The 27,353-nt window shown below is 45.0% G+C and overlaps 1 protein-coding gene across 3 annotated transcripts in view; it reads right to left on the bottom strand.

The window, feature by feature from the left end:
- Nucleotides 1-467: 467 nt before the first annotated feature.
- The window catches only part of ARMH4 (armadillo like helical domain containing 4), a 65,988-nt gene continuing 39,102 nt past the window's right edge, over nucleotides 468-27,353 (bottom strand). For 2 of the 3 annotated variants that reach the window (XM_030483142.1, XM_030483144.1), the window contains 3 exons: nucleotides 9,708-9,739; nucleotides 5,046-5,180; nucleotides 468-4,846 (listed from right to left, as the gene is read on the bottom strand). In XM_030483142.1, coding sequence (XP_030339002.1) covers nucleotides 4,778-4,846; nucleotides 5,046-5,180; nucleotides 9,708-9,739 — 236 coding nt within the window. In that variant the 3' untranslated portion in view covers nucleotides 468-4,777. The remainder of the gene's footprint in view (nucleotides 4,847-5,045; nucleotides 5,181-9,707; nucleotides 9,740-27,353) is intronic. The other variant, XM_030483143.1, reaches the window with a different exon arrangement.

Below are 27,353 nucleotides of genomic sequence, written 5' to 3'. Positions count from 1 at the left end.
AACATTTGCAGCACCTACAACTAAGACTCAAGGATCACCTGTGCCATATTACTGGGGTCTTGAAAGATGACAGGGCACAGGGGCACAAACCCTCCTCACAGGGCAAAAGTAAAGGACAAATATCCTGGTATGGACAAAGAGATGCCTGGCTGTATGTAAAGAACAGTGGTGTAAGCATGTCAGTGTTTGGACTCATTACAGCTACTGGAAACCCAGCTGAGGGAATTTGGCATGTTACTCATCACACCCTACACCCAACACCTACCTCCAGGTAAACCTTACCCAAAAAGTCCCAGGCTGAGGATTCCTGCTGCTTGTACCACCCCTGCAAGCCCAGCCTGAGTCCTTGCACCAACCATGCAGCAGGAAGAAAAAGGCGCAACACTCAAATCTTCCAAGCAATTACTTCACAGCTTTACCCGAGAGACAGTGAATGCCATGAACCACAGATCAGGGAGACGAGGTGCTTCAAGTCGGGTATGATGGACAGCTCTTTATTTCCCAATGTTTTAATTTAACAAAGTGCTACATTCCATAGTTACAGTATGAGGAGTTGTTCTTGTCCAAAATATAAAACCACAAGAAAGCACGAGGACTGCTAATATCATTCTATGGAAGCAGTGCAGTCCAGAGAAACCTCACCTAGGTGAATATCTGGCATTAGAGACACCTTTAAAAACCAGCAGCTGTATAGTGTAGGCGCATTTCATCAGGGCAAGAGCTGCACATCAGGCAGGCTTGTTCTCCTGTTGGAAATGGCGCTGAGGATGCTGAAGCGGTTATGTGATGCCTACAATAAATTCTGGCTTGTGCTATCAGGAAAACCCAAAACAGAGGCGAGTGACTCGTGCCGAGTTGAGAGATTATTATTGCTGCAGAAAAGTTGCCATTGCAGCTGTGCCTTTGCATGGGGCCAAGGCTGCATTAGCAGTGTCATGACCCACCTCTACATTCAGTGGCTTTGCAGTTCACCCAGCACAGATAAGGAGGGCTCTTCTTGGCCTGTTTTCTGTTGGTTTTGGTTTTTTTTTTTTTGTCCTGCCTCTTTCAAAAGAATCTGCTTATTTGGTACTGCAGAGGTATAGATTAAATCAGTAGAGTGTTAAGAGAGTGGAGGTTTCAGCTCCCACCTGAAACCCTCCTCCTCTCCCTATCTGCAATCTGATAATTTCAAGCAAATGAATAAAACTCCAGAAATTGTATAAAGAATATTTTTAAGAGCCTAATCTAAAGTCTACTGGCCTTGGATAAGAAGGGGTGGAGCTGAATAATGCTTGTGCTTTAACGTGCTGCAGAAATTGCACTGATTTCAGGGGCACTGCAGAAAACCCTGTCCTGTGCTCCAAAGGCTCCTACAAGCTTCACTGGGACCCAAGGCTGGTTTTGACTGTCCATCTTGCCTCCACATTAAAAATAGGTGAGCTGAAGACATGGGGAGCCTCCAGGTTCTGGGACAGGTGCCTGACCAAAAACAGCTATTCAACAAACACCTCCAAATGGACACTGGTCGTGATCTCTCTGCACTGCTGAGTGACGCAGAAAGTAGGGCTTCTTCCAACGAGCATCTCCCAACAAGGCACCTCAGCTGATAGTGTTCAGAACCAGACACAGAATGGGGAGCGAAGATGGACCACAGGCAAAATATTTGGGCAGCCCTTCTAGCACATAAGTCTGGGTCCAGCACAGACCAGAGAGCCAACACCAAACTGTGCATGCAGCTGGACCTCCCTTTTGGCTACAACTGTCTTTTCCAACCTAGTTGATTCTATGACTGGGGAGGGAGAAGAAGAGAGACAGTGAAACTGCCACTGTAGAAAGTCAGTGTTTCCCAAACTATGAATTTATTAGCACAACAAAAGGCCACGGCTCCTCCCTACCAGTCTTCACAATCTATCAGATTGACAACCCATCCATAAAGCTCCTCCTGTGCTGCCAGAGCAGGGATACTTAGACTGGCCCAGGAGCTCTGCATTTTCTCAGTTACTTAATGCAACTTGTGCTCTTATCACACACTGTGCAGGCACAGCACCATTAACAGGAAAGCAAGAGGAGACTGTCCTTCACAGGCTATTATTGCAGAAAACCCTGCTGATCTCCAGCTGCTTGGGTCTTGCTGGTACACCTGCTCTCTTCTGCAGTGTTGCTGGTAGCTCCTCTTTTCCAGTGTTATTTTGGATCTCTCTTTCAGGCTAGAGTTGTGTACAAAGGACTCATGCCCAGCTCCCATCCTTTCTGCTCCAAGACACATACCCTCTCTCAGAGAGGTCAGTGCCCTTTGTCACTGCCTATTCTCCATACCTCCCTGGCTGGACCAGGGTAAAGTATTTCATGAACGTCTTGAAGCTGCCTATGTAGTCTTGTTTCCAGCCTGCCTGGCACTGTACCTAAAAGACAAGCCTTTCTGGAGATAATCTCTGGGAAACTGGAATGGAGGAGAAGTCATTCCAACCTTGCATCCCCCATCATGCCTTGCCAGGAACAAACTATCAAAGAGCAAGGGACAACATTTCCTGATTTTCAAAACTGCAAGACAGCCAGCAATGCACCACTGGATTGTTAGCACCTCCTGACCACCTCCAAGCTCCAAGAGACTTAGGAATGAGAAATAAATAGGGAGAGATCAGTCTGGAAGGAAAACTTCTCAGCGTGGACTGATCACCTATTATAGAAGAAAGAGGCTTTGATTTTGGGTAGGGGCAGGTGAACTTAACTGCCAGTCAGTGCCTATTAATGACATAGAGCTGCTTTTAGCAAGGCAAAATTCTCCTAGTCGTAGTTTCAGGAACGAAAAGGGAGAGATGCAGGCACTGTGGAGTCCTGGCTGAGAAAGCCTGTCCTAGAGGGATTAGGGTATGAAGACTCCCGAAGACGCTGATGTGGGTTTTACCACACATTAAGCAGGATGAGTGTGTGAGGGACCACACACTTCAACTGGAAGACCAGCATTAGTAGCAGCATTTTGATACCAGGTTGACCTGCCTGTCCTTCTCCAGATGACTCAGTAGGCACATGGGTAAAGCCTATAGGAAAGTACCTGGGCTCTGAAAAGCACTGCTTGTTCAGAGCTAAACATCACATCTGATGACTTAACACCCAGAGGAGGCCCTGACTCTCTCAAGAGAGAACTCTGCTTCAGAAGGGTCTTCTGAATGTCCTCTCTACCTTGCAAACCTACTCACATGTCCACAAGACATTTGCTTACTATCATCGACATCTACCGTTTACAATCTGACAGACCTTTCCACCTTTACAAGGACTGAAATCCTGCATCTGTCCCTCCTCAAACTCTCCTCCCTTCCACTTCTTTGAAGACTCAGTGGGAATTAATTTCAGAAGATGTGTGGTCTGGCCTTATTTTTCTAATCAGATCTACTCCGGCAACAGTCGCTGTTCCTTGTATGAAGGATGATTCCCACCTCAGAAACATGTATGTCTTGCATAACTGCCAGACTGAAGCAATTTCACAACCAGAAGCAGAGCTAAAGTAACACAGCCCCTTTTCTAGTTATTTTGATGGCATTTCTGTGCAAAGCAACACTAGTTTCCCTAGTTTCCCTTGCTGGGGTTCCTGTGACACCTCAGACACTGACTGTGCAACCCGGTGAGCTTGCCGTTACCCTGTGCCACCCTTGGGCTGCTCCTCCACAACCCTCTGCAGCCATCTGTTCTACAGCTTCACCTTTCTCCCATGGCCAAGGGTTCCCAGTGTGACCATGCACCTCTCCATAGCAAACACCTCCCCAGCTGTGGCTGCCGCTGCTTTCCAACTATTAGCCACTAATCTCTCAACACTGACAGTCAGCCACTCTGCAACCTTTTGTGCCTTTCTGCATTCAGATCCATCCAGATCTGAATGCACCCAAAGGTGCTGTCATTCATGCACTTTACAGTGGGTAAAGGCAACAGATGCTCTACTTTCATCTCTATGTGAATGCAGCCTTGTGAGAGATAAACCAATAACTAGTGTCCTTCAAGCAGGAGACAGAACCTGAAGAAAGCTCTGACCTGCCCTTCTCTTGCCTACTTGCACACAGAACAAAAGCTAAGAGATCCATGCAAGACTATCCATCAGTAGGTGAGCACTGGTATTTATTGTGCTGTAACAGACAGTGCTGGTTGAAAATGGACTAGGATTTTTGCAGTGAATCAAGTGTTGAGGCCATTCCTGTGTGTCTCCAAGAAGCATGGAGCAGAGCTGAAGGAAGAAAGAAGGGGTGAAAGTTGAGGGACCCGAGTGCAGAAATGTGCTTCAAACTGTATCAAGAACACTGTACACGGGCACTTCTCAGGTGGCAAGGGATACAAGTGTGTAACTCATTAATTAAGCAGAGCAGCTAATATTAGCACTAATGAACTCTAGCTCAGGTAATGTAACATTTAAAATCAATGGACAGAAGTCATTCACAGTAAAGATTTCCATTCCTGGGTTAGGTGAGAGCTGTTGTTATGATTAGATTACTGCCAGCCAGGACCAAAACAGTACACCATGGTAACAGGAAAATAATCATCCATATGGATCAGCTCCAGCTGTAACAAGACGCACTGTGGATCTGAATGAGGCGCCGGATGCGAATGTGAAATCTCACTACTGTATCAAAACAAACATCACTGTGGAGTACACGTAGAGCATAGCATGCTGTTTTGCCGGGGTGTACTGACCACTGCTCGGTGGCTCAGGACGGCAGAGAGCAGCAACGCAGCAGAAAGTCGCTTGTTCCTTTTCTCCCCTCCCTTCTTTTAAAAGTCACAGGCTATCACAAGGGCACTGCAGTTCGATTCAAAATTCATCTTCAGAGCTGTCAGCTAAGAGCATGACTCGGTCTTGCATGCTGTTAAATTCCCTCTGCTAGAGGAAGAAAAGAAACATGAAAGAGCTCCGCATGCAAAAAGGAAATGAAGAGCATTCAAATCCCCCCTATACTCTAACTGAGAGGTCCCGGCCACTTCAACCCAAACAAACCATAACCAGGCTGCACTCACTTTACAGAAAAAATGGACAACAGAGAAGTGGGTGGGATGTGGGTTTTCCTTTGCAGTTGCCATACCTTTCTTTTATGTCTCTTTGAGCCATTTCTCCTTCGGCGATTCATAATCTTAATGCTGTAGAGTGCTCCTAGGATAAAGAGGGCTCCAGCTATTCCAACTCCTACAGGAACCAGCATCCCCGACATGTATCCTGCCTACATGGAAAAGAAACAAGCAGAGCAGCACTCACAAGACCGTCCTTTCAGAGTTGTTTTTCATCAGTCTAGGACTGCTTTCATTACAGTTTATTGTATTTAAGTCCCTATCACCTATCTGCATAGGATGAGCCCTGCTGCAGGATTGCTAAGCCCAACAAGTCCCCACTCCAGGCCCAAGCTGGTAACCACCACAGCTCACTCGCTGTCAGTTTTTACTACAGATACTTCCTCATGATAGCTGAGACATTGCAGCACTTATCCATCTTTAGGAAAGGAAACAATTTTGGTGCAGAGTTGCAAGTGTTGGGGTGAAGCATCTGTTAATACAGGTGCACATGTGAAGGAAAACCTCAACTGCCAAAAGCAGGCAACCTTGAGCCACAACAAAGACCCATGACCACCAAAACAGCTTTACTACAAGCTGTGTAAAGTAGGCTGAGTGCTTCTCTGAGCTCCCCAGGTACTGCCAGCATAAATCAAGGCACAAGTATATGCCTGACCATGTTCAGCAGAGCTCAATCCGTAGACCTGAGAGATGCTCTTATGCTTTTCTGCATAAATCTGGACTAGCAGCACAGCACCGAGTGTTGTAGTGACGTGTGCCTCAGCACGCTGCTGCCCACATGCCCCTGCACCACAGCCCTCGGGATGGCAAGAGCAGGCAGAAAAAACAGTGTGTAAGAGCCACCTGGCGAGACAGCAGGCATCAGCCAGGGAGCAGGAAGAACGGACAAGGAGGTGTTCTCAGAGAATGGCTGCTCTGTGAAGCAGGGATACTAACCTCCATCATGGGAGGTGGATAGGAAAGGGACCCAGCATCCTCCTGGCCAGCTCTGATTGCTGGAGCATGTCTTACTATGGCCAAACTGCTAATATACCTCCAGTAAAGGTATACACAGCTCCCATGCTTCCCAGAGACATGTTGGCATGGGAAAGCAAATGCTCAGGGACACTAATGTCATATCTCAGCATGGCAATGGCAGAAGCTGCTCCCAGAACCCACAGCTGGGTCTCTGAAGGAGCTAAAATGCAAAGCCAGGCTGCGCTCACTTTTCAGAGAGAAGCAGCAGTTTGCTCAGCCCAGCCTCAGCCTCCTCGGCTTCATCCTCAAAATCTTTAAAAGAAATGCTTTTGCTTTGCATGGTAAGGGGTCACATGCCTGAGCAGGACAGTGACACAGAGGGTGAGCACACACACCTTCAGCTGGCCTTAAGGGAAGCACAGTAAATGTAAATCAGCTCTAACTCAATTGCTGCGATCCATATGTTTGCATTGCCCATTAAAAAAAATATATAGATAGCATGACTAATTTAAAATTGCACATTTAAACATTTAAAATCCTTTGGAAAATATTCCCAAGTGCTTATTATTTTATATTTTACTGATTTAAATGAAAATTAACTGAAATCTTAAAGTGCCAGATTGCTTCAGCATCCTCACCTAATTCAGGCGGGGGGGCTCAATGGAGTAAGGGAGGCAGGCAATGGCTTATTCCCTGATTAGCACTGCCTTTGTTCACACTGCAGCAAGAGTCCTCTGCTGTGGCACTACAGCTTTACTCTTCACCATCTACACCCCTCAAAATAGATTTTACACCTACCAAGGGACACAGGCACCATTCAGATGACTATCAGACAGCTCTTAGCAAGCCTCAGTCCATTGCTTACAACCACTCATCTTCATCTGCATTCCCAAACTGCAACACAGCTTAACTATATACGCTTAGACCATAATTGCTTTTCTCCATAATCCTTTGAGTGTGTGGGGGGGAAACGCTATTCAGTGCACACTGCCTTGGCTTTGTACGCTTACCTGGATAATGAAAATAACTGCTTTCATCTAGAGCAGATACAATGATAACAAGGGCTGTTTTGCTCTCTCAAACCCCTCCAGATCCTTTTCGGAGCTTTAAATAGTAACACATTTGTGTCTGGATCCCAAGACTTGAGGTATCCTCAGCTGCATTGTGCACGTTTCCTGAGCACCCTCACAGAAAAACCAGCCCTGGTCAGCACAAGTGCTTGGAGGGGGCTACATGCCTGCACCCCAGTTCCTGAAAAAGGAGGTTAGTGAGAACACAGCTAAAAGACTATACCTCTGCAAGGCAATTAAGGTGCCTTAATTGGGTGACCTAATTACTGCAGCATTGGTTTTTCTATTTCTGGAACTTTGCTGCTGGCGCAGGCAGTGAGGGGAAATTGGAAACGGCTTTTTAACTGCTGCTTTGTTGAGTTGCTATATTAGAAATCACTAGTTTTAATATGATGAACTCCCTAGACTGCCTGTGAGCCCTTATTCTGCCTGGCCAGCCCATACCCTTTTACAGGCTTACCCCAACACCCAGACCAACAATTTACACCCCAAAAGCCTGCAAGGTGAAGCAGATCCAGGACCTTTTCTCCCAGCCCTTCTGTGTCAGTCAGAACACACAGTGGAACACAGCAGCCCAACTCATGAGGGCTTCTGCACTTGCTTGATAGAAAACCCCATTTCACAGGCAGCTCTGAAGCCACGTTTTTACCCCTTATCCATGGGGAAGATGCAACTTCTTTGCAGATCCTAGGGATGCTTTTAATACACTCAATCCATGACCTTCCTGGTTCTCCTGGACTTTGAGATAATAGCTCAGAGGACTTCAGAGGAACCTCATGTCCATTATTCGGGATACAAAATGCAACATTTGAACAGTGATTGCAGGAGACCAGACATAAATCTGTCACTGACCCATGCTGCTAGTCCCTCGCTCCCCACACCCTTTTCTCTTCCCAGCAGGGCAGCCCTGACGGACATATGAGGACTCATCTCTCAGGGATGGGTCCATCATGTGCCAGGATACTCTTCTGGATGGAGGGACTGTAAAATAGACAGGGCTCTATTTTACAATAGAGACAAGACCAACAGCAAATAAGAAGGGCACATATGGCTGGTGCTGCTGAACTCCACAGGAAGAGGAAGAAATGGGGTGAGCAGGCTTATTTGCAAGTGATTTGCTACACCTGCATTTGGGGAGGGGGAGTGGTTTTTTGTTGGACTTTTTTTAGGGAAAATGTGAGCAAGGTGGAAGATCTGCCTCTACACATGTGCTATTCCACAGAGGAGGGAGATGGCTTAGGACCAAGTCTCCCTTTTAAGTGGACAGTAGCAGAGCCTCAGTTATACCAATGCTTGTGCTGGGCACTGCCACATCTACCTGCTCTACAGAGCAACTGTGTTGGAGACCGCAACATACAGACACACCGCTGCAACAAGGAAGGACAGAGGTAGCCAACAAGGTGCCAAGATGAAAGAAGTGAAAGCTACAGCTTCAGTGAGAAGGTACCTAATGCCCACAAGCTTGTGTTGTGCTGTCTGGGGTAGGTCTGGCATGAGCAGGTGACACATGCATGCCACATTCACTAGTCTTGGTGTCTGCTTTTTATCTTCATTGGGAAAACCATTTTCTGTTCTTTCAGCATTCGCTCTGGCTGAATCCCAGGCCAAGGTGCTCTGCTACGAGCATAGATCATGCTAGACATGCCTCCTTCCTATTGTAGGCACAAAAGCAACTCAACAAGGGCTGGGCAGGAACCCACCTTAAATCCTTCCACTCCCAATCCTGGAAAACAGATATGCAGACCCCATCTCTCTGTTCAGACTTCATCATAAGGTGCTGCTGAACTTTGGTGGGGATCATGAGGGAAGGCTGCGTTCACTGGGTTAGAATCTGTTCAGAGCTTAGAGATATATTTTCAGGGGCTGGAGTTTCCTATTGAATCATTATTCCTAGTGGTGTTTTTTTCATCTATTGATTCTGATCATGTTCAAAAGTTTCCAAGCCCTTTTGAGTGACAAAGTGTTCTTGTTCTAAAACACTACTGTCACCTCATTTCTAGCTTCATGGCTTTGCCATCAACACAAGATTTGTAAGGCTTCACAACCATTTCAAAATGCTATTTGCTCTAGGGCAGCAGAGCCTGTGGCTGGCACAACCCCTGATTCCATGTACCACCACCCTGTAACACCAGCAAGAAAAGATCAGGCTCTGTTATTTTTTCAGTCTTCCTGTGTTTGCCCTTTTTCCTTCCAGGAATTTGCAGCTCTTCTTGCACGTGGAGGCAGTAAAGGTCTCATCCAGAACTGGTGATGTGGCACGTAGCCTCTCACCAGAGAGGATCACCAGATCATCTTGATTTGGATCCACAACAAAGCTTAAGACTTAGAAAAAAAGGGGTGGAGGTAAGTTAGAGGGCAGTTAAAAAAGTAATTCTGGCAGCCTGAAGAGAAGGTCATTTTCTAGTGCAGAGAAGGCTATCAAATACCCCTGTTCCTCCTTCCGCTCTTAGTTACTACTCATCAGGGGTGTATTGCGGATATACACCGCTATATACAACACCAACATGTGGTTCATTTGCCTTCCAGAGAAAAATCTAAGCCCTTTCTCAATTGTCTTTGTAAAGATAAAGAACTGCACTGACAAGAGTTTATTTATTCCTGCAAGTAAACATGCTTTTGCTTTTAAAGTGATTGAAACTCTGAGCCTCCTACCTTATCTTTCAGCTTCTCCATCCAGCTTCTCACTGAAAAATAAGACAAAAAAGCTGTAATCATGTTACTTATGTTATAGTAATTAGTAACAAATGATAATGATAGTATTAAAATAGACACTAATTAACTTGACAAGCTGATAACACTTTTGATTAGATTTCCTCTCTTCTCATTCAAGAAAAGAGCAAATACAGCAAATCAACAGAGAAATTCTTCAAGTGAATTGGCAGGCAAGAAGCTTGCTTTTGCCTGTGCAATTCACATCTTCACAGGGATTAAAAAAGGATGATGAAAACCAGTATTTCAGGTTGTGGGGTTTTAACCAGCAGCTCTCTTACACACACTGGGATGTATGACAAGAAACCTTAAAGCTTGGCTATTCCCTTCCACTGGCCTCCTCCACATAGATATTCTCCCCTCTATGAGGCATAGCCTGTAATGATGCCTTAAAAAGTATTATTCCTTGTCTTTTATTCCCCTGCTTTTCTGGAAGCAGCCCACTGCCTGCTCAGGGAAGCCACCAGAGGACTGGGGTAGCACTGGAGGTGCTAAATTACTAAACCAAGTAAATTCATGCTTCTATCACAGAGACTTTATTTTCCTAACAGCTAATATAAGTCCCATGAAATATGATACCCAAGAATTAAAAGTCTTTAATGGAATGTACTTTAGGATTAAATATTCAGCTGATCTCAAAGAACTGCAAGTGCTTAGCAGCAGGTACACAACTCATTAACTCCACAGGCGACTGGATTTGTCTGTAGCACAACAAAGACAAAACACTCAGTCTTTGAGAGATCCACTAGTATTTTAACAATTTCCTGCTCATAAGCAAGAGGCAAGTAAACAGTTAAATATCAGGAGTTTTTTCAGGGTTCGGCAGCTGTGTTTTAAGCCCTGGTCGAGGACCCCCATTTCTCCAAGAGGACAATGCTACAAGCACAAGGAGACTCCTAGATGCACCAATGTCCTTCTGAGGCATACTTCTCCCAGGATGCACTAGATCCCAAATGTAACACACTGTTTACAGAGACCCCAAGCCTGCTTTCTTAAAGAAGGTCTGTTCAAAGCTTGCATTAGCAGTATTAGAGTCTGCACATGCACATACATGACTCAGGGTAACCGCTCTTCTGAAATGAGAGCCTTACTGTGAGGGTGCAGCAGTAGGGCCATCAGTAAATGGTGGTTTTATGTCTCAAATACAATACAGAGAAGCACAGCATCTAGGAAGTAATACGACTCAGCCCAGAATTCAGCATCACTGAATTAAACTGCATCATTCTAACAAGTTCAAAGTGATTTGAATACTCCCTTCTTAACTACTAGTAACATAACAATTTCCAAACAGAAGGACCCCAAATTGTCTAGAGGTGAAAAAGTGTGAAACAAGTATGGGTGCATACACACAAATCCACTTAATTTCTGACAGGTAGCTAAGAAAAAAAATGAGTTATCTAGGAGACAGACACCCACAGCACTAGGAAAAGAGGTCTACTTTTATCGACTCTTCCCACCATTAGTCCTGATGCACATGGACTAAGCCATAGTAAACTCAATTTACGAAGGGCCATGATCAGCATCCTCTGCCAGTCCAAGCCTGTATGCCTGGAATATCACTCCAGTGGAATATCAGACAGGAAGGAAATGCATGGCTCCCCTGGGCTAGGTTTCTAGGTGTAACACTACAACAAACACTGGGTATAAGTTTCACTTAGACTTTCAGGGAGAGACCCTATGCTGCTACCTGTTGACAGGCATGAGAGAGACCAAACAGGAAAATACTGCTTAAAAATACAACTACTGCAAATCAAAGGAATTAATCCCAAAATTCTTGCCAAAGAACCTTCTCATGACTCCATGTTCAATGATGCTATTGTGTTTTACTCCAGGCTGCCAGGAGGAGTGGTGACAGTGAGTCACAGTCAGACAGCAACAGCCACAGCTTCAAAACCATAGTGCACGTTTTGAAGCTTTGGACTGATGTCCTCCATGCACAGCCAGACAGCTACAGGTGTCCAATTCGCCCTAACTCAAGCTAAGCACAAAGCGTATTTTTACATGTCTTTCTCAGTAATTATATTGGATTGCTGATCTCGTCAATAGTTGACCCACTTTCTTGCCACTGAACAACAGTGCCTGAAAAGCAACAGTTAACTCTGCAGTATTTCTGTCAAGTCAGAGGCAGGGGCTGATCTAATAATAGTCTAGTACCTATTTTCAACAAACACAAATTCTGGCTTCATTCCTGTCTGCTCCACAAAACAACAGCAGCATGTTTGTTGGAACCCACAGACTCTATCGACAAATCTTTATTTGTTATTTATACAATTGCCTGTTATTAAAACCAACCTTGTTTTCAGCCATGTAGAGCACGTCAGATGCTTTCATGAATCAACCCAAGCCACAGGAAAACAACACAATACGCTTTCTCCCAGTCTGGGTGCCTCTCTGACAGATGCTGCTCGTGATAGCCTCTGCTCTTTGCTAGAGGAAAAGAATGGTCCCAAATTCATGAGATTAAGACAGCAGGAGGTCAAAAACCTGGCTGGCCCTTCAATGTCCTGGCAGGACTGCACTGGTGTGCAGCAGCAGCAGTTCCAGCTCTCCTAGGCAGGAGTGGAAAGTGCAGAGCAGCCACAGCCATGGCCTGTCCCCCCCTGGCTCCACAGCCAGTCGAGCTGGGGCTATGACAAGTCAAGGAGCATTGGATTACCATGAATTACAAACACTTGTCACTAATGCACAAAACTGGTTTAACGCTTTTGAGGAAATAACAAGCCAATGTGTCATTAAAACCAAACACTTACTACTTCAATTATTTATCCATATGCGGACACTAAGGGGTGTGGGTAGGAGATAAAGCACTTTTTCAAGTTAGAATTGATAACTGTGCTAAATGGCTACCATCAATTAATTCTGGACTTCAGACTCTAATTATGCATCATTATCCATAATTAATATTCTGAACATGGTCTTGGAAGAGGAACATTGTGGATGGCACTTTCCCATAAAAATGCAACACTCTCTGTGAATACTAGGTGACTTGCAATGAGGCCAAGCAAATAATTAGTAACAAATACTCTAGTTCATTTCCTTTTCATTATCCACCTTTCTTCCTTCCCTCATCACGGAATGTCCTGAACAAATGACAACAGTCTCTGGGTGAGAAATTACTAACAAGTGTCTGCAGTGTTGGCTTGTACTCCATGGCATTTTAAGGTTGGCAACTCATCCAAACTCTCTGCCTTAGCTTGATTTTCATCCCTTGGTTTCATGGGAAGCTAAATTAGATGGGTGTGGAGCACTTATGAAAATTACATATAATCCAACATTTCCTCAATGATTTATATAATGTCTGCATCTTGGCAAATTAATTTTAAATAACATATAGCTTAAGATTAAGCAGGTCAGGAGCACAGAGGAGGAGCATGGTTTTCTGGCATTGGCATCAGAACAGCCCAGGATGAATTCAGGCAGTTACAGATGCACTGTGCTATTTTTAGTCATTTTTATCCAGCCTTCTCTTTCAAAACGTGCAGCCAGCTGTTAAGAAGCTACAGTGCCAACTAAAGAAGTTAGGCTGATTTGGACAGGTAAGCACCAGCCTGCAATGCCTTCTTGGCCCTTCTTTGGAGGAACCAGGTCCAAAGGGACAGTCAAAAACCCTCAGAAGCAAAACCCTTCTGAAAGTTTGGGTTTCGACAGATGCAGGCTGAGGGCTCAGGAGAGGGACAATAGGTGATGTTTGAGCATCTGCGGTATGTAGCACTGGATGGCCCAACATCTCCTTTCATGACTGAACTCTTCAATGCTATATATCCAAACCAACCCTCTCCTTTCCACTGTGTCCTATAGCTTTACATCCCTTATAAGAAATCAGCCAGTTTACCCAAGTTGTTAATTTGGTTTTTGCAGGGCTCCTCTTTACAAAGGGGGAGATCAGATATAATTTACAATGGAGAATCAAAGCAGAAGGGGTTTGGAAGCTGCCTCCAAGTTCAGCTGGAAAGATCCTCTGACAATGAAGCATTTGCATGATTTGCATCAGGGGAAATCCAGTATTTGCCACTTCTAACCAAAGAAAGTGAAATTAAGGTAGCATGACAGACCCTATTCACTGCACGTCTAAACCACAGTCTGACACTTTCCTCCTAGGGAAGCATCTGACCTCTTGGTCAGGGATCAGGGATCTCACAGCACCCTCAGCTTACAGCCCTGCAAAGTCTCGCTACAGACAACTCACCTGAAAGGAGAGGGGGATATTAACTGAGGGCAAAGATCTGGAAAAAGCTCACACAGTAACTCCAATGGCTACCATGCACCCCCACCATGGAGAAAAGTTAATCCCCATGTACCAATATTAGAATCACAAAATATAGAATATCTTGAGTTGGAAGAGACCCATAAGGATGATTGACTCAACTCCTTGTCCTCCCCTTCCCTGAACCCTTATCACAGAATCACAGAATCGTAAGGGTTGGAAAGGACCTTAAGATCATCTAGTTCCAACCCCTCTGCCATGGGCAGGGACATCTTGCACTAAACCATGTGGTCCAAGGCTCTGTCCTACCTGGCCTTGAACACTGCCAGGGATGGAGCATCCACAACCTCCCTGGGCAACCCATTCCAGTGCTTCACCACCCTCACTGTAAAGAACTTCTTCCTTATACCTAATCTAAACTTCCCCTGTTTAAGTTTGAACCCATTACCCCTTGTCCTACCACTACAGTCCCTAAGGAAGAGTCCCTCCCCAGCATCCTTATAGACTCCCTTCAGATACTGGAAGGCTGCTATGAGGTCTCCACGCAGCCTTCTCTTCTCCAGGCTGAACAGCCCCAACTCTCTCAGCCTGTCTTCATACGGGAGGTGCTCCAGCCCTCTTATCATCATCGTGGCCCTCCTCTGGACCCGCTCCAACAGCTCCATGTCCTTTTTATGTTGAGGACACCAGAACTGTACGCAGTACTCCAAGTGAGGTCTCATGAGAGCAGAGTAGAGGGGCAGGATCACCTCCTTTGACCTGCTGGTCACGCTTCTTTTGATGCAGCCCAGGATACGGTTGGCTTTCTGGGCTGCAAGCGCAGACTGCTGGCTCATGTTAAGCTTCTCGTCAATCAACACCCCCAAGTCCTTCTCTGCCCAATCTGTAGCAGTGCCTGGGATTGCCCCGACCCAGGTGTAGGACCTTACACTTGGCTTGGTTAAACTTCATAAGGTTGGCATCGGCCCACCTCACAAGCATGTCAAGGTCCCTCTGGATGGCATCCCTTCCCTCCAGCGTATCAACCGAACCACACAGCTTGGTGTCGTCGGCAAACTTGCTGAGGGCGCACTCAATCCCACTGTCCATGTCGCCGACAAAGATGTTGAACAGGACCGGTCCCAACACCGATCCCTGAGGGACACCACTCGTTACAGGTTTCCAACTGGACATCGAGCCATTTACCACAACTCTTTGCGTGCGGCCATCGAGCCAGTTCTTTATCCACCGAGTGGTCCATCTATCAAATCGATGTCTCTCCAATTTAGAGACAAGGATGTCGTGCGGGACAGTGTCGAACGCTTTGCCCAAGTCCAGGTAGATGACGTCAACTGCTCTGCCCCTGTCCATCAGTTCCGTGGCTCCATCATAGAAGGCCATCAAATCGGTCAATGAGGATTTCCTCTTAGTGAAGCCATGTTGGCTGTCACCAACCACCTCGTTGTTTTTCATGTGCCTTAGCATGTTTTCCAGGAGAAACTGTTCCAAGATTTTGCCAGGCACAGAGGTGAGACTGACTGGTCCATAGTTTCCTGGGTCTTCCAGCTTCCCGTTCTTGAAAATGGGGGTTATATTACCCTTCTTCCAGTCATCAGGAACTTCACCTGACTACCAGGATTTTTCAAATATGATGGATATTAATCAGGTTCACAAGATTCTTGGTTTGCTTTTTTCCTTCCATACAGAGCAAATGTTATTTTCAGATTCATTTTTCCTGGGGACACCGCATGAAGGATTTGCCTACAGCAAGGCTGAAATAGGGCATTTTCCAAAATAATATATTTTCCTTATTTCAAGTTTTGGCCTTTATTATGGATGGCCTGATGTAGCACTCATCATAAAATGACATAAAGATCAATAAAGTACCAAATGGTTGGAAATTAAAATGATGGAGTTGACCTTTAAAGGAAAAAATATATATTGAACTAAGTTTTCAGCAAACAAATATTCTAGTAATTAAACCGCAAAGCTCTGAGCATCGATGAGATGGTAGAAATAAAATCTGATTATCTCAGAGACTTATTCTTATACAAATACATAGGAACATGAGCACTGTCCAGTGTTAATTGTAAAGGGAAAATGCACTCACTTATATTTGCTAACAGAAAAAGTCTGATCCCACCTTCCTCTTGCATCAAGAACTGAACATCGATTCCCACTGTTATTCGATGCTCTTGTGATGAAACATCAAATGGGGACTTAGGGTTCCTGACACCAGTTCAATAGCCTTGCAATTGACTTCTTGGATAACCACAGGCAAGCAAATTAATCTCTGTTATTCCATTTCCCATCCTTACCATGGGAATATTAAGGGTATAATATATATATTTTTAGTAGGTCTTTTCTGTTGCAAGTTGCTTGTGTCAGAGCTGCTTCCTACATACTTTAATAGCCCCTACTGTAAGACCTCCATCTGGATGTGATGTTCTAGAAGCTAATACAGTATAAATATTAAATCACAGTAAAACGGCCTTATTAAAAAACAAATGTTCTTTAGGAGGCCATTATCTTAAGTATCAAAGTATGTAGGATGCTAAGGAAAAATAAATATATTCTCCTTTCTCTGCTCTCATTAGCATCCACTCAGACTGCATTACCTATTCTTGAAGACAGAACATGCAGAAAAGTTTTTAATGAATGTTTGAAAGGAGAAGCAAATTGACAAATAAATATAGGACCAAAAAGGGAAGAATTCTGCTGCTCAGAAAGCTACTCTGAGCATGTATTTGTGACAGAAATTGAACCTGATCTCACTCCTGCTCCAGGAAGAAACATGAAACGTGGGACAACAGACCAAATGCAGCTTTTCCCTATGTGGTGAAACTCACTAACTTCAGAAGAGCTGCACCACCAGAGGACATGCCCTGCCCAGGGCTGTGGTCACTTTACACACCTGTAGTGCCCACTGATACCTTCCATAGCATAAGGAAATCTCTGCATGCTGTCAGGAGAAGCCCAGCTCCAGGGAGGAGGTGATACCAAACTGCTACTCATCAATCTGTGCCTGCCTGGACTTCATAATTGGTGCTAATGAAGGGCCCATGAAAAGATGTTGTTCCATTTAATTCAGATAAGGCCTTACCTACTGTCTGCTAAGGTCAACATGAACCTGACCGAAGACTCAAACACACTATATATTAAGCCCAAAATGGTCAATTCCCATTTCCACTTATGGTGAAATTCACAACGGTGAAGGTTGAGCAAAGGATCCTTGTCCAACCAGGGAAGAAGAGAAGAAAAATTAAATAGTTTCATTAGGCAGGTGAAGAAAGTGAATGGCTTCCCCCAAACCTCTCCCAGCTACCTGTAATGTTCACCATAGACCTATGGGAATGGGCCCAAGGGAGACCACAGGGAGAAGAAAGAAAATGAGCAAAGAACAAAGCAGACCACTGTGGAAAGAAATGGAGATAGTAGGATGTTACTAGTAGTACAGTGATTTTCCAGTGTGCTTAATTTATTCCTGCTGTCTACAAATGCCCTCTGTCACTGGCAGCTTTTATCCCCTAAAAACTGGAAAAACTCCAGAAATTATGACACCCTTCAGAGACCAGGTCACTGAGAAGGTCATGGGAGAGCCAGGTACCATGAGACTGCTGAGTAGACTCTAGGCTCCAGGAAATCGATGGCACAAAAATATTTCATGCCTGGAAGTGAGGCAGACAGGGAGGTAATGGCATGCAGCATCATGCCAAGGCAGCATGAATGATGCCTTCTACTCATTGTAATGCATTTTGAATGAACACTGCCACCCTAACTTTATAGCATATGAAGTGGGGGAGGGAAGTCCTCTGTGTGCATCCCTTGAAGTCATGTAAGACCAGGCTAAACTAGAAGCCAAGCGACAGGATCTGATGCGTCATGAAGTGTTACTACAACACTGACTAAAACAAAATATAAATCAGAAACACAGTTCTCATCATACCAGGCTGCTTGATGCCTACAGGAACCAGAGTGACCGTGGACAATCATCTGTCCACTTGAACCAGGGTGATGGATCCATTTGCAGCAGAAATCTGTCCCTCAAATGGAAACATGCTCTGCTCCCTGCTGCTGGCAAGCCTCATGCAGAGTCTGGCAGTTTTCTTATAATGATTTCCCAGCGGAAGGGGCTCAGGTTAAGGAACATTTTGAGGCGATTTCAGAGTTGAACAGTCACCTCCCAGATAAAGGCTTTGTGCCTCATTGTATGCTGTGCCCAACACTGCAGCAGCTTGAATGCCACAGGAGCAGAGCGCCTGGGTTGGAATGAAGGTCAGCACTACAAGTCCTTTTTTTTTCTTTTTTTTTTTTGACATTGTGGCATCTTGTAGCTGTTTTTTGACTGGGGACTGCTATCTCCACAGGATTCTATGCTGTTTGATCTTTTGTCACAACATGACCTTCACATGAATGTGGTCTTATCCCATGCCAGTGATATGGTGTCAATTAGATGCTGTGCAGCCCACCCAGGTTAGAAACCTCTGTCCTCTGATTTGTAACTCCAGACCTTGGAAATTGTGCCAAGGAAAAGGCAGCTCCTGGGACAGCAGAGGCCTGACTTACTTGGAGACTCAGTCTTGGCAGCAGTGGGGTACATTTATAAAGTGCCACAACATTATAACGGAAATCACATCGCCACTCCAACTGGCCAAGGCATAGAACAGTATCATGGGAGGATGCTGAAGGCTGGCTGAGCTGTCATAGGAGCCAACTCTAGCAGCCTCATTCAGCCCAAAAATGTTTGAACCATTCATGTCCTATCACTACTTCCCTTTTAGATGGTGTCTTTGGGCTGGAGAAGAGTCACAGACACCACACTCTTGAGGAATTGCCCTGGGCATACCCCAGTGTGCATGGGGAGATGCGTGTCCAGCTGTCTGGCTGGTCCACCCCACCAGACCTCAGACAGCCACTGGATGGAGAGTCTCTCTGGGGATGCACATATTCAGGAAACCCCAACACATATCCAGAATAGGTCGTCCACTGCAATTAAAGCAGTTTTGTTTGCCAGCACCCTGATGCAAGGAAGAAGAACGTGCAATGGGGAGAAAATGCTGCCAGTGACAGCACAGGAGTTTACAGGGACATGGTGCAGAGAGGAAAGAGGATGCTCTGATTGTCCCCAAGCACTTGTATAATGGTTGCGCTCTCAGCTGGCTCCTAGGTGCTACCATACTGCCAAAGAGTAACAAGGGAGAAGACTTCTTCCTGTTCTCCTCCAGGCTGGGCTGGCCACAGGACAAGTATCCTCAGCAGTCAAGTTTACCGAGGTGCTTAGGAATGTTCTTGTCCAACACTAGGTGGATTTAAGAAAAGATGTGGTCCCAGAAAAGCTGAAAAGCCCTAAACACAGTCTTTCTAGGTTCATTTATGAGAGAATTTGCAATTGTTCTGGCACAGCAAATACACACTTATACCAATATAAGCTGAGCAGAAATCACCACATCATTTGAATGGCAGTGATTTGCTCCCATCTGATACCAAACGAAACAGCTGAGCTAGGCTCAAGTCAACCAAGCCTCTCCTGCTCCAGTGCTTCACACCTCTGTGGGCCATTGTGAATTTAATGAATGAATTTTCCCTGATGATTTTGTTACAAGAAGCTGAGGACTCATAACGTAGTGACAAGAGAATGTCTCTGTAGGAACAGAACAAAGAGAGCATTTTCTTCTCTATTGCTGTCACAAAGTCACGCTGCTCTTAGGGACCCTTTCATAGTACAGAAGTTTATTCTCAGCCCTCTTCACCCTCTTCCTCCAGGAGCTTGCATGTATTAACAAACAACAACTGCCTAAGATTTGGCCAGTGCGAACTGCTGCATGCATTGCTTCCCACTAGCCCACCCTATAAATACCCACATCACCTTGCTCAATCCTACCTTGGCTATCTAGGTCTGCAAGACAGACAGGGAAAATCATGGATGCCACGGAGACGTGACTGAGAGCCACCAACCAGGCAGGGCTGGAATGTGGGCAGGAGTGAGGTCTTCTATCCCATTTTGTGTTTGTGAGCCTCAGTAATGGCATTATTACCATAGGGAAGCTTTTTTCTCACCAGAGTGAGACGATTGGCAATGCTTTCAATTTTGCCAACTTGAAAGTAGCCACCCAGGACATGTCATGTTTGACTGAAAAGGTTGAAGTGGTTCTAAGCATTAACTGCCAAAGCTGCTCAAAGATTTCAGCAACAGCATACCAGCCATTGCTCTCCCTCCAGCTCCCTCCTCTGCACTCAGACTCTCCAAATCAGGGTAGCTGGAGCTGGCACAGGCAGTGCAAGCAAGCAGTGATTGCTGCTTATGGTAGGCACTGGGCTGATGTCTGTCTGCAGATTAGCGTTAATGCTCTGGCAGCACTCACGCCTTGTCAGTCCTGCTATATTTCACAGGCTGCCTTGCGTGGTGAACAAGCTTGGGTTGAGATAATTGAAAGCGGTGCCCACCGATTTATTCCACTTCAAACACATTACATGCCATCTCGTGGGCCCTGAGCCTGGTCTACAAAAGGGAGGAACTCAGAGTATGAAGAGGAGTGAAAAAGAAACAGTTTGCCCCATTTTGAGGAGTTGGAGGGAACTGAATCTCTAATTTGTGATATATCCTAACACAGAGAATCATAGTCTTGTACTTGGCGCTGGAACATCTGTCTGTCCCCAAAGCTTCGCACATGCCTCTAGCCCACACTACTCCCCAGACATTTAAAATACTTGTAAAGCATCTCCCCGTTGCTGGTGTCCCAAAATCTTTCTCTGTCGTGGTTTGAGCCCAGCCAGTAACTCAGAACCACACAGCCGCTCGCTCACTCCCCCATTTCTTCCTCCCCCTGCTCCCGGAGGGATGGGGAGGAGAATCGGAAGAATGTAACTCCCACGGGTTGAGATAAGAACAGTCCCACAACTAAGGTATAATACAAACCACTACTGCTACCACCAATGATAATAATGATTAGTGAAATAACAAGGGGAGAGGATACAATTGCTCACCACCCACCGACCGATACCCAGCCCGACCCGAGCAGTGATCTGGGCCTTCCGGGTAACTCCCCCTGGTTTATATACTGGGCATGACGTGCTGTGGTATGGAATACCCCTTTGGCCAGTTTGGGTCAGGTGTCCTGTCTCTGTTTCCTCCCGGCTTCCCCTCCTCCCTGGCAAAGCATGAGACTGAGAAAGTCCTTGGTTGGAATAAACATTACTTAGCAACAACTAAAAACATCGGTGTTATCAGCGTTGTTCCCAGGCTGAAAGTTAAAAAACACAGCACTGCACCAGCTACTAAGCAGGAGAAAAATGACTGCTATAGCTGAACCCAGGACATTCTCTGAGTTACATTCACCTTCCCTAGAGAGTTATAAAAAGCCACATACAGGAGATTTTTGTTACAGATGTGCTCAGACCGTCTCAGTGCTAAGATGCAAAAGCAGAAACTATCTTAAAAGGAAAAGCAAAAGACAGCTTGGCTCATTCAGCTTCAGCAAAGGCTGAAAGGGAGCAGCATTGTACTCTATAAGCAAATCCTACTGAAATCCTAGTCAATCCCAGTAAAACCAGGACAAGAAGAAGAGCTACAAAGAGGAGGTAGTTAAGCTAAATAATCATGCTCCAGGGACAAAGAGGCCATAGACAGCTGAGACTGCAAAGCCAAAGGCTTCTCATTATCAGAGCTTGTTGCTCCTCTCATAACGTTGGCCAAACCTCAAAGTAGCTCTGAGATGAAGCTTGCCGGTGGAAGAGGATGGTATGGTACAGCTGCCCATCATAGAATCATAGAATAGTTAGGGTTGGAAAGAAGTGACATGTTCAACAGCATCTCAAGTCAATGCACTAGGACCTATCCCTCCTACTGCTAGGCATCAGAGCTTCTCAAAATTGCCTTTTGCCACCCCACGGAGAGAAGCGCAGGTTAATCCGTAGCTAAAATGCAGGATCAGGAGCTATCACATCTATCAGTGCAATAGAAATTCACAATCACAGTGGGCAGGGGAACTCACAAATATTACAGGTTTTTTCCAGAACAGCAGTTACAGGCTTCCTATCATACCTGGACTTTCCAAACCTTAGATGAGATTCTCTCAGAAACCCATAAAAGCCTCACATCACCACCAATGGGAGCCAAACCCAGCCTTGACCAAGCAAAATCTCTGCAATATGCCAATGAATAGGGCATGAGAATCATCTCCCTAACCATGATAACTTGGACAAACTGGGAAACTAAGTGCCAACTGGAATGGTGGCTCTGGCCATCTTTTGCATTGTGAGAGTGATGAAGAGAAGACGCTATCCAGAAGCAGAAGCACTGCCAAGTGCCCTCAGGAAGTTATTTCACATCTCTGAGTCTCAGCTCCCCAAATGCAGAAGAAGGTTAATGAGATCAACCACCTTTGAAAAGCATCTTGCACAAGACCTGTTCTGAAGGGCGAGCTGGACACTATTACTTGTAGAGGCCTCCTTGGAGGGGCACGACGAGGATAATTATGCAGCTCTTCTACTTCTAAAGAAGGAAGCAGTCACAAGCATTGGAAAATTATAATGTGTTGTTTACCATAAATGCAGTAATTATATCTAAACCTCTCATTAACATGAAAATGACAAACAACAAATTAGAATCAAGCATCTACAATTAGGCTAAAAAGCCATGGCAATTTGTTATTCTTTGCAAGAAATCATTTTTCACATCATTTACTGTGAATGAGGTCTCATTATGTAATGATATTTAGCTCTCCCACTTACTTTTCGGTTTTGCAGCTTTATTAATTGCACTCACAACAGTTCTTTAATATAAGCAAGCAGTGACATCTTCTTTTGAATGAGAATCCAAACCTGAAAGCACTAACGGGATGTATTTACAGCCAAATGGAGGCAGGAAGACCTAAAGCCAGTGAAGAAAGCAGGGGCAAAATCTTCAAGTATCTTCAGCACAGATAAAATTCTGTTCCAGCTGAGAAAAGGAATTTGCATTTCGTCACACAGAGGTTCAGACCAGCAACAAGTTCTTCTGCCAGCCTCACCCAACATCCTATTTTACTGTGATAACAAAAAATATCTCAATGACACTTCCTATTCAGTTAATAGCAAAGCTTCTTAATGAAAGTTGGGCCATGAGGCAGTGAGCATTCAAAGCCAGTGGGTAGTCCTCAGTAATGATGGCTCAGACACCTGATGGCAATCAAGCCAAAATGGTACTGAGTCTGTACTGGCTGAGGAGAAGGCAAGTTTGACAGACAAAAATTCTCCTAGGAGGCAGGACATGAGAGTCTGATGCTGGACTGTCCAAATGAAAGAGCCGCAAATATATTTGGTAGACAAAAGGTGGAGAAGGCAGCTCCTTTTTTAGCTGGCACAAAGGGAAACAGCTGATCTTAAACATCAACACTGAAAAAACTGAAGGGAAATGCTTTGAAGGAGAGGAGCAATTTCATTTACCAGCTAGATTGGCAGCTTCAAGGTACGCGTCATGGTAGGACCTAGCTATTTTTTGTTCTGCTTTTCAAAACGGCATGACACCAAATTCAATCCCCAGACAAGCAAGCCTGGTTTCATGGGTCTAATGGTGTGTAAAACCATACTGGTAGGACTCAGTACTGTGTAGCAAACTGGTACAGTACATGGCCATCACTTAGACCCAGCAACTCCTGATTCCTCCTCAGATTTCATACACACCCTGGAGAGGTGCCCTGGCTTGAGAGAATAAACTCCAAACCAAGCACCAGCCCTACCTCCACATCCCTCTGGGCTTGTACCTTCAACCTAGGTCCTCATATATTAATTGCTGTGGAGTAGCTGTTCCAGTGGCTGCAGAGAAGTAAAACCTCTTTTCTCTGCGGCACCTATTAACAGTTATGGGTGAGGATTTCCAGAGAAGTTAATATCCCAAAATCTTGGTGAAGTGTGCTCCCATTCACTGAACCTTATAAAATCATCATTGACTCCCAGACAGCTCTGCACAGCCCTGCAAGTGAAAGGGTTAATTTATCTTCAGATCATCTGTTATCTGCATTTTCAATTTATTTAACATACGCCACCGTTCCTGCTAGATTAATGTCTGCGTGACTTCAGTCTCTGTGGGGTTCGCTGCTGCCACCAAACACCTGCACCCAGTGCTGTGGCATTCTCCATCCCAGTCCTTCTGCTCAGAAATTAGTGGATCTGGTGTTTCTCCAAGCAGACTAAGATAATCCGTAACAATTTACTTACACTAAAAGGGCATTACCCTGATTGGAACTGGACAGAGACCACTTTCTGATTAGGACAGTGATATGATGCGGCTCTAAGAAGACATTTTGGAATATTAATATCTCTGAATGAACTCCTGATTTTGCTGCCATCATCTGTTCAAATAATGAAGAAATGATTTGATGTGTGAGAACCTTCACAAAATTATCTAGATAAAGCTTCAGATCTTAATCCACTTTCAAAGTAGCAGCAAATATTTATTATCTAAATGCTGATGGCCACTCTGTACTGCTCAGTTTCCAAAGCAGACAAAATAGGACAGAGTTTTCTGTTGACTTGACAAGTGGTGTATCAGGTCCTCTAGGAAGACAAACTTGGCAGAGACAGCCACATAAAGAAGGCAATGACAAGCCCCAACCACATGCAACCTGGTTTCTTCCTGATGACCACCTCCCCAACATGACTCCATTCTTATAACATGCCTGCAGATCAGTGCTGCAGGCTCTCTCCTCTTCCGTGGCTCCACGCTCCAGGCAGGAGCCATTCACCCCGTATTGACCAGCTGCTTCATGCCCACCAGGTGGGACACGAAACAGAGTCACAGGTCAGAGGGAGGTGGCCCATGCCCAGTCATGCAGCAGCCACTCCTCCTAGGACCTCCAGGTTCTCGTTGGATGATGGGATGCATCAGGCTACATAATCCCTCCCACAGAGACTCCCCAAGAAAATGGGGAGATGGGAGATCTTTCTCCAAACTGACTAGGTGCGACTCTCACCTCCAGTCTGGAAGGATTGTAGGACCTGGCGTCACCTGCAAGGTAAGATGATGCAACAAAGGCCAAAAAAGACAAGAAGCAGCAGCAGGAGAAAGCACTATGAAATATTTGGAGACCTTTGACAGGATTTTATATCTCCCAGTGTACAGATAAATCTCCACAGTACATGCTAAAAGTAATCAACCTGGAGAAAGTCACAGGCATCTCATCAGACTTCAAGCAGGAGGCTGGTCACTTATCTTCCAACACATCTTGCAAAATCTCACAAACAAGTCAGTGAGCAAGCTCTAATCTCAAAGGCAATGTTAATAGCCTTCCCTGAGAAGGAAATAGTTATCCAACAGCATATTTCAGAAACACACAAAGCCAAGAAAAAGAAAAGGTTGGGAATCACAAATTTCTTTTGGCTGTTTCAAAAGTATCACAGTCCATTAGTCAGGAGAGCGCTGTGCCTGCATAAGCTGCAATTTTTTAGTTTATAACTGCAAATATTCTGCACAGATAATTCCCTGGGAAAAGGCTGCCTTTTCCAAAGCACAAACAAAAACTCTACAGGCTACCTAAAGTCTGCAATTCTGTGTAGGTACAGAAAACAATGAAACTGCAGAGCACATTTGAAATTTAGCCATAAACACAAAAGATAAATTGCTGGCCTTATCCTATAATGTTGTGAACGTGTTGACAGATTTAGAGAATTACTGATCAAGCCTAGTTAGGAGTTTGATCAACAGCCCAGAACTGTCGACTTAAACCATGATTTATAAATCTGTCCCTTGACTAAGAAATGCTATTTGTCCACGTTTACGTCAACTCAAAGGGATACAGGATTTTAAGTATCATTTCCCATATGAGCTGTTGGACACATAACCAGCTTTAGGAATCCACAGGTAATTCATGTATACAAGAAAATTTCCACTCCAGTATGTGAACAGCAAAGAAGACCCTGCAAAACAGAGCAAAGCAAACCTATTTGGTGCCTTGCTGAAAATGCCATTACTTTCTATGCTATTGCACCAGCTTTTCTGCATTGAAGACTTGAGGCAAGATCCTGCCTGCTGGAAGTGAGAAATTAACTCAGCTCAACAGCAACAATAACTGCTGGGCAGACCAGTTACAAAAGAAAAGATGGAAAGTCCTCAGCAAGGGAAGGGCATGACAGACACTGATGTCTGTACTCAGCTGCATGTGTTTGGTTCCTAAGTTAAATTATCAACAAGGTCACACCTCTTGATTTCAGTACAAAAACATTTTAGTGGAGCCTGGCGAATCTGGACAACACTGAGCAGATAAGCACCTTGGAAGGTACCTTTACTTTCTGAGTCACATCTCACTGCCGGTGTGCAAACCAGACAGTTTCTGAGGATTCTATCACTGGCATATGGTTAAGGGCTGCAGGAGGAAGCTCGTGCCAAAGGAGAATGTAAGAATAGCTGTACTAGATCAGCTTAGCCCTGCATCCCATCTCTGAAGGTGGATGCTCACAGAAAAGCCTAAATGCAGGGCAAACACACAGTTGCTACTTCCCTGTCTCACTCTCCAGCCTGCAGCAATTCACTGCTGATCCAGGGGTCACAGCTTTCCTCTTCTGGCAGGCTTCTATACATACTTTTGTCTCAGCAACTCCCAACATTTTGTTCATGAGCAAAATGTAATACAAGGAGAAAGAGATGGAATTTCTGGTTAATTATTTCTATTATTGTGACAGCTGAAAGCCCATCTAAGATGACACACTCATGCGATAAATGCTCTATAAGCATGCAAAGAGAGAAAGTATCTGAACAAAAGAACCTAAACAAACAAACTACCACAGAAGCATTGATATTGTCTGGTCTGTGAACACCAGAACTCGGGCATAGAATGCATGATTTGTTCAAGGACACAAAAAAGCAGCACTGAAAGTAATTAAACAGATGAGGAGACCAGGCTCAGCTTACAGCAAGTCTAGGTCAGACCCAAGGTCTGGTTGGCTTAGGAAGGCCAACAGTGGCCAACAGCATTCATCTAAGAAAAGCTTATGAACATGACGATCATACAGCAACACTCCCCTTACAACACCCTCCTGGCACCTGATGCTTTGTGGCTCAGAGACCTGCAGAGCCAGACAAAGGATTTCTGCATTTGATAAATACAGATTTTTCCTCTGTGAAATTGCCTACCCAAATGGAAAATCAAACACACAAACTGCAAGCATTCTCACCAACCTCTGGTTAGGCGTTCTCCCACGGTTAGCGACGTACTGAGCAGTCTCGTGTAATTTGTTATGAACCTGCCTCATCCTGCCTGTTTCACATGATGCTCCCCAGGTCAGGTATCAGGGGACAATCACTCACTGTTCTGCTGCTCAACACCCCTTGTGATTTTACCAGCCTTGGTCAAGGTCTGTATAGTCATTCCTCGCACAGAATCACATTTATCCTCTGGTTATTCTCGTTATTTTATCCTTTTGGTTACTCTTTG

This window comes from Strigops habroptila, chromosome 4 (assembly GCF_004027225.2).
Source record: "Strigops habroptila isolate Jane chromosome 4, bStrHab1.2.pri, whole genome shotgun sequence".
NCBI classification, from domain to species: domain Eukaryota; kingdom Metazoa; phylum Chordata; class Aves; order Psittaciformes; family Psittacidae; genus Strigops; species Strigops habroptila.
Note: the sequence above shows the minus strand (reverse complement) of the source record. Positions and strands in the feature narration are given on the sequence as shown.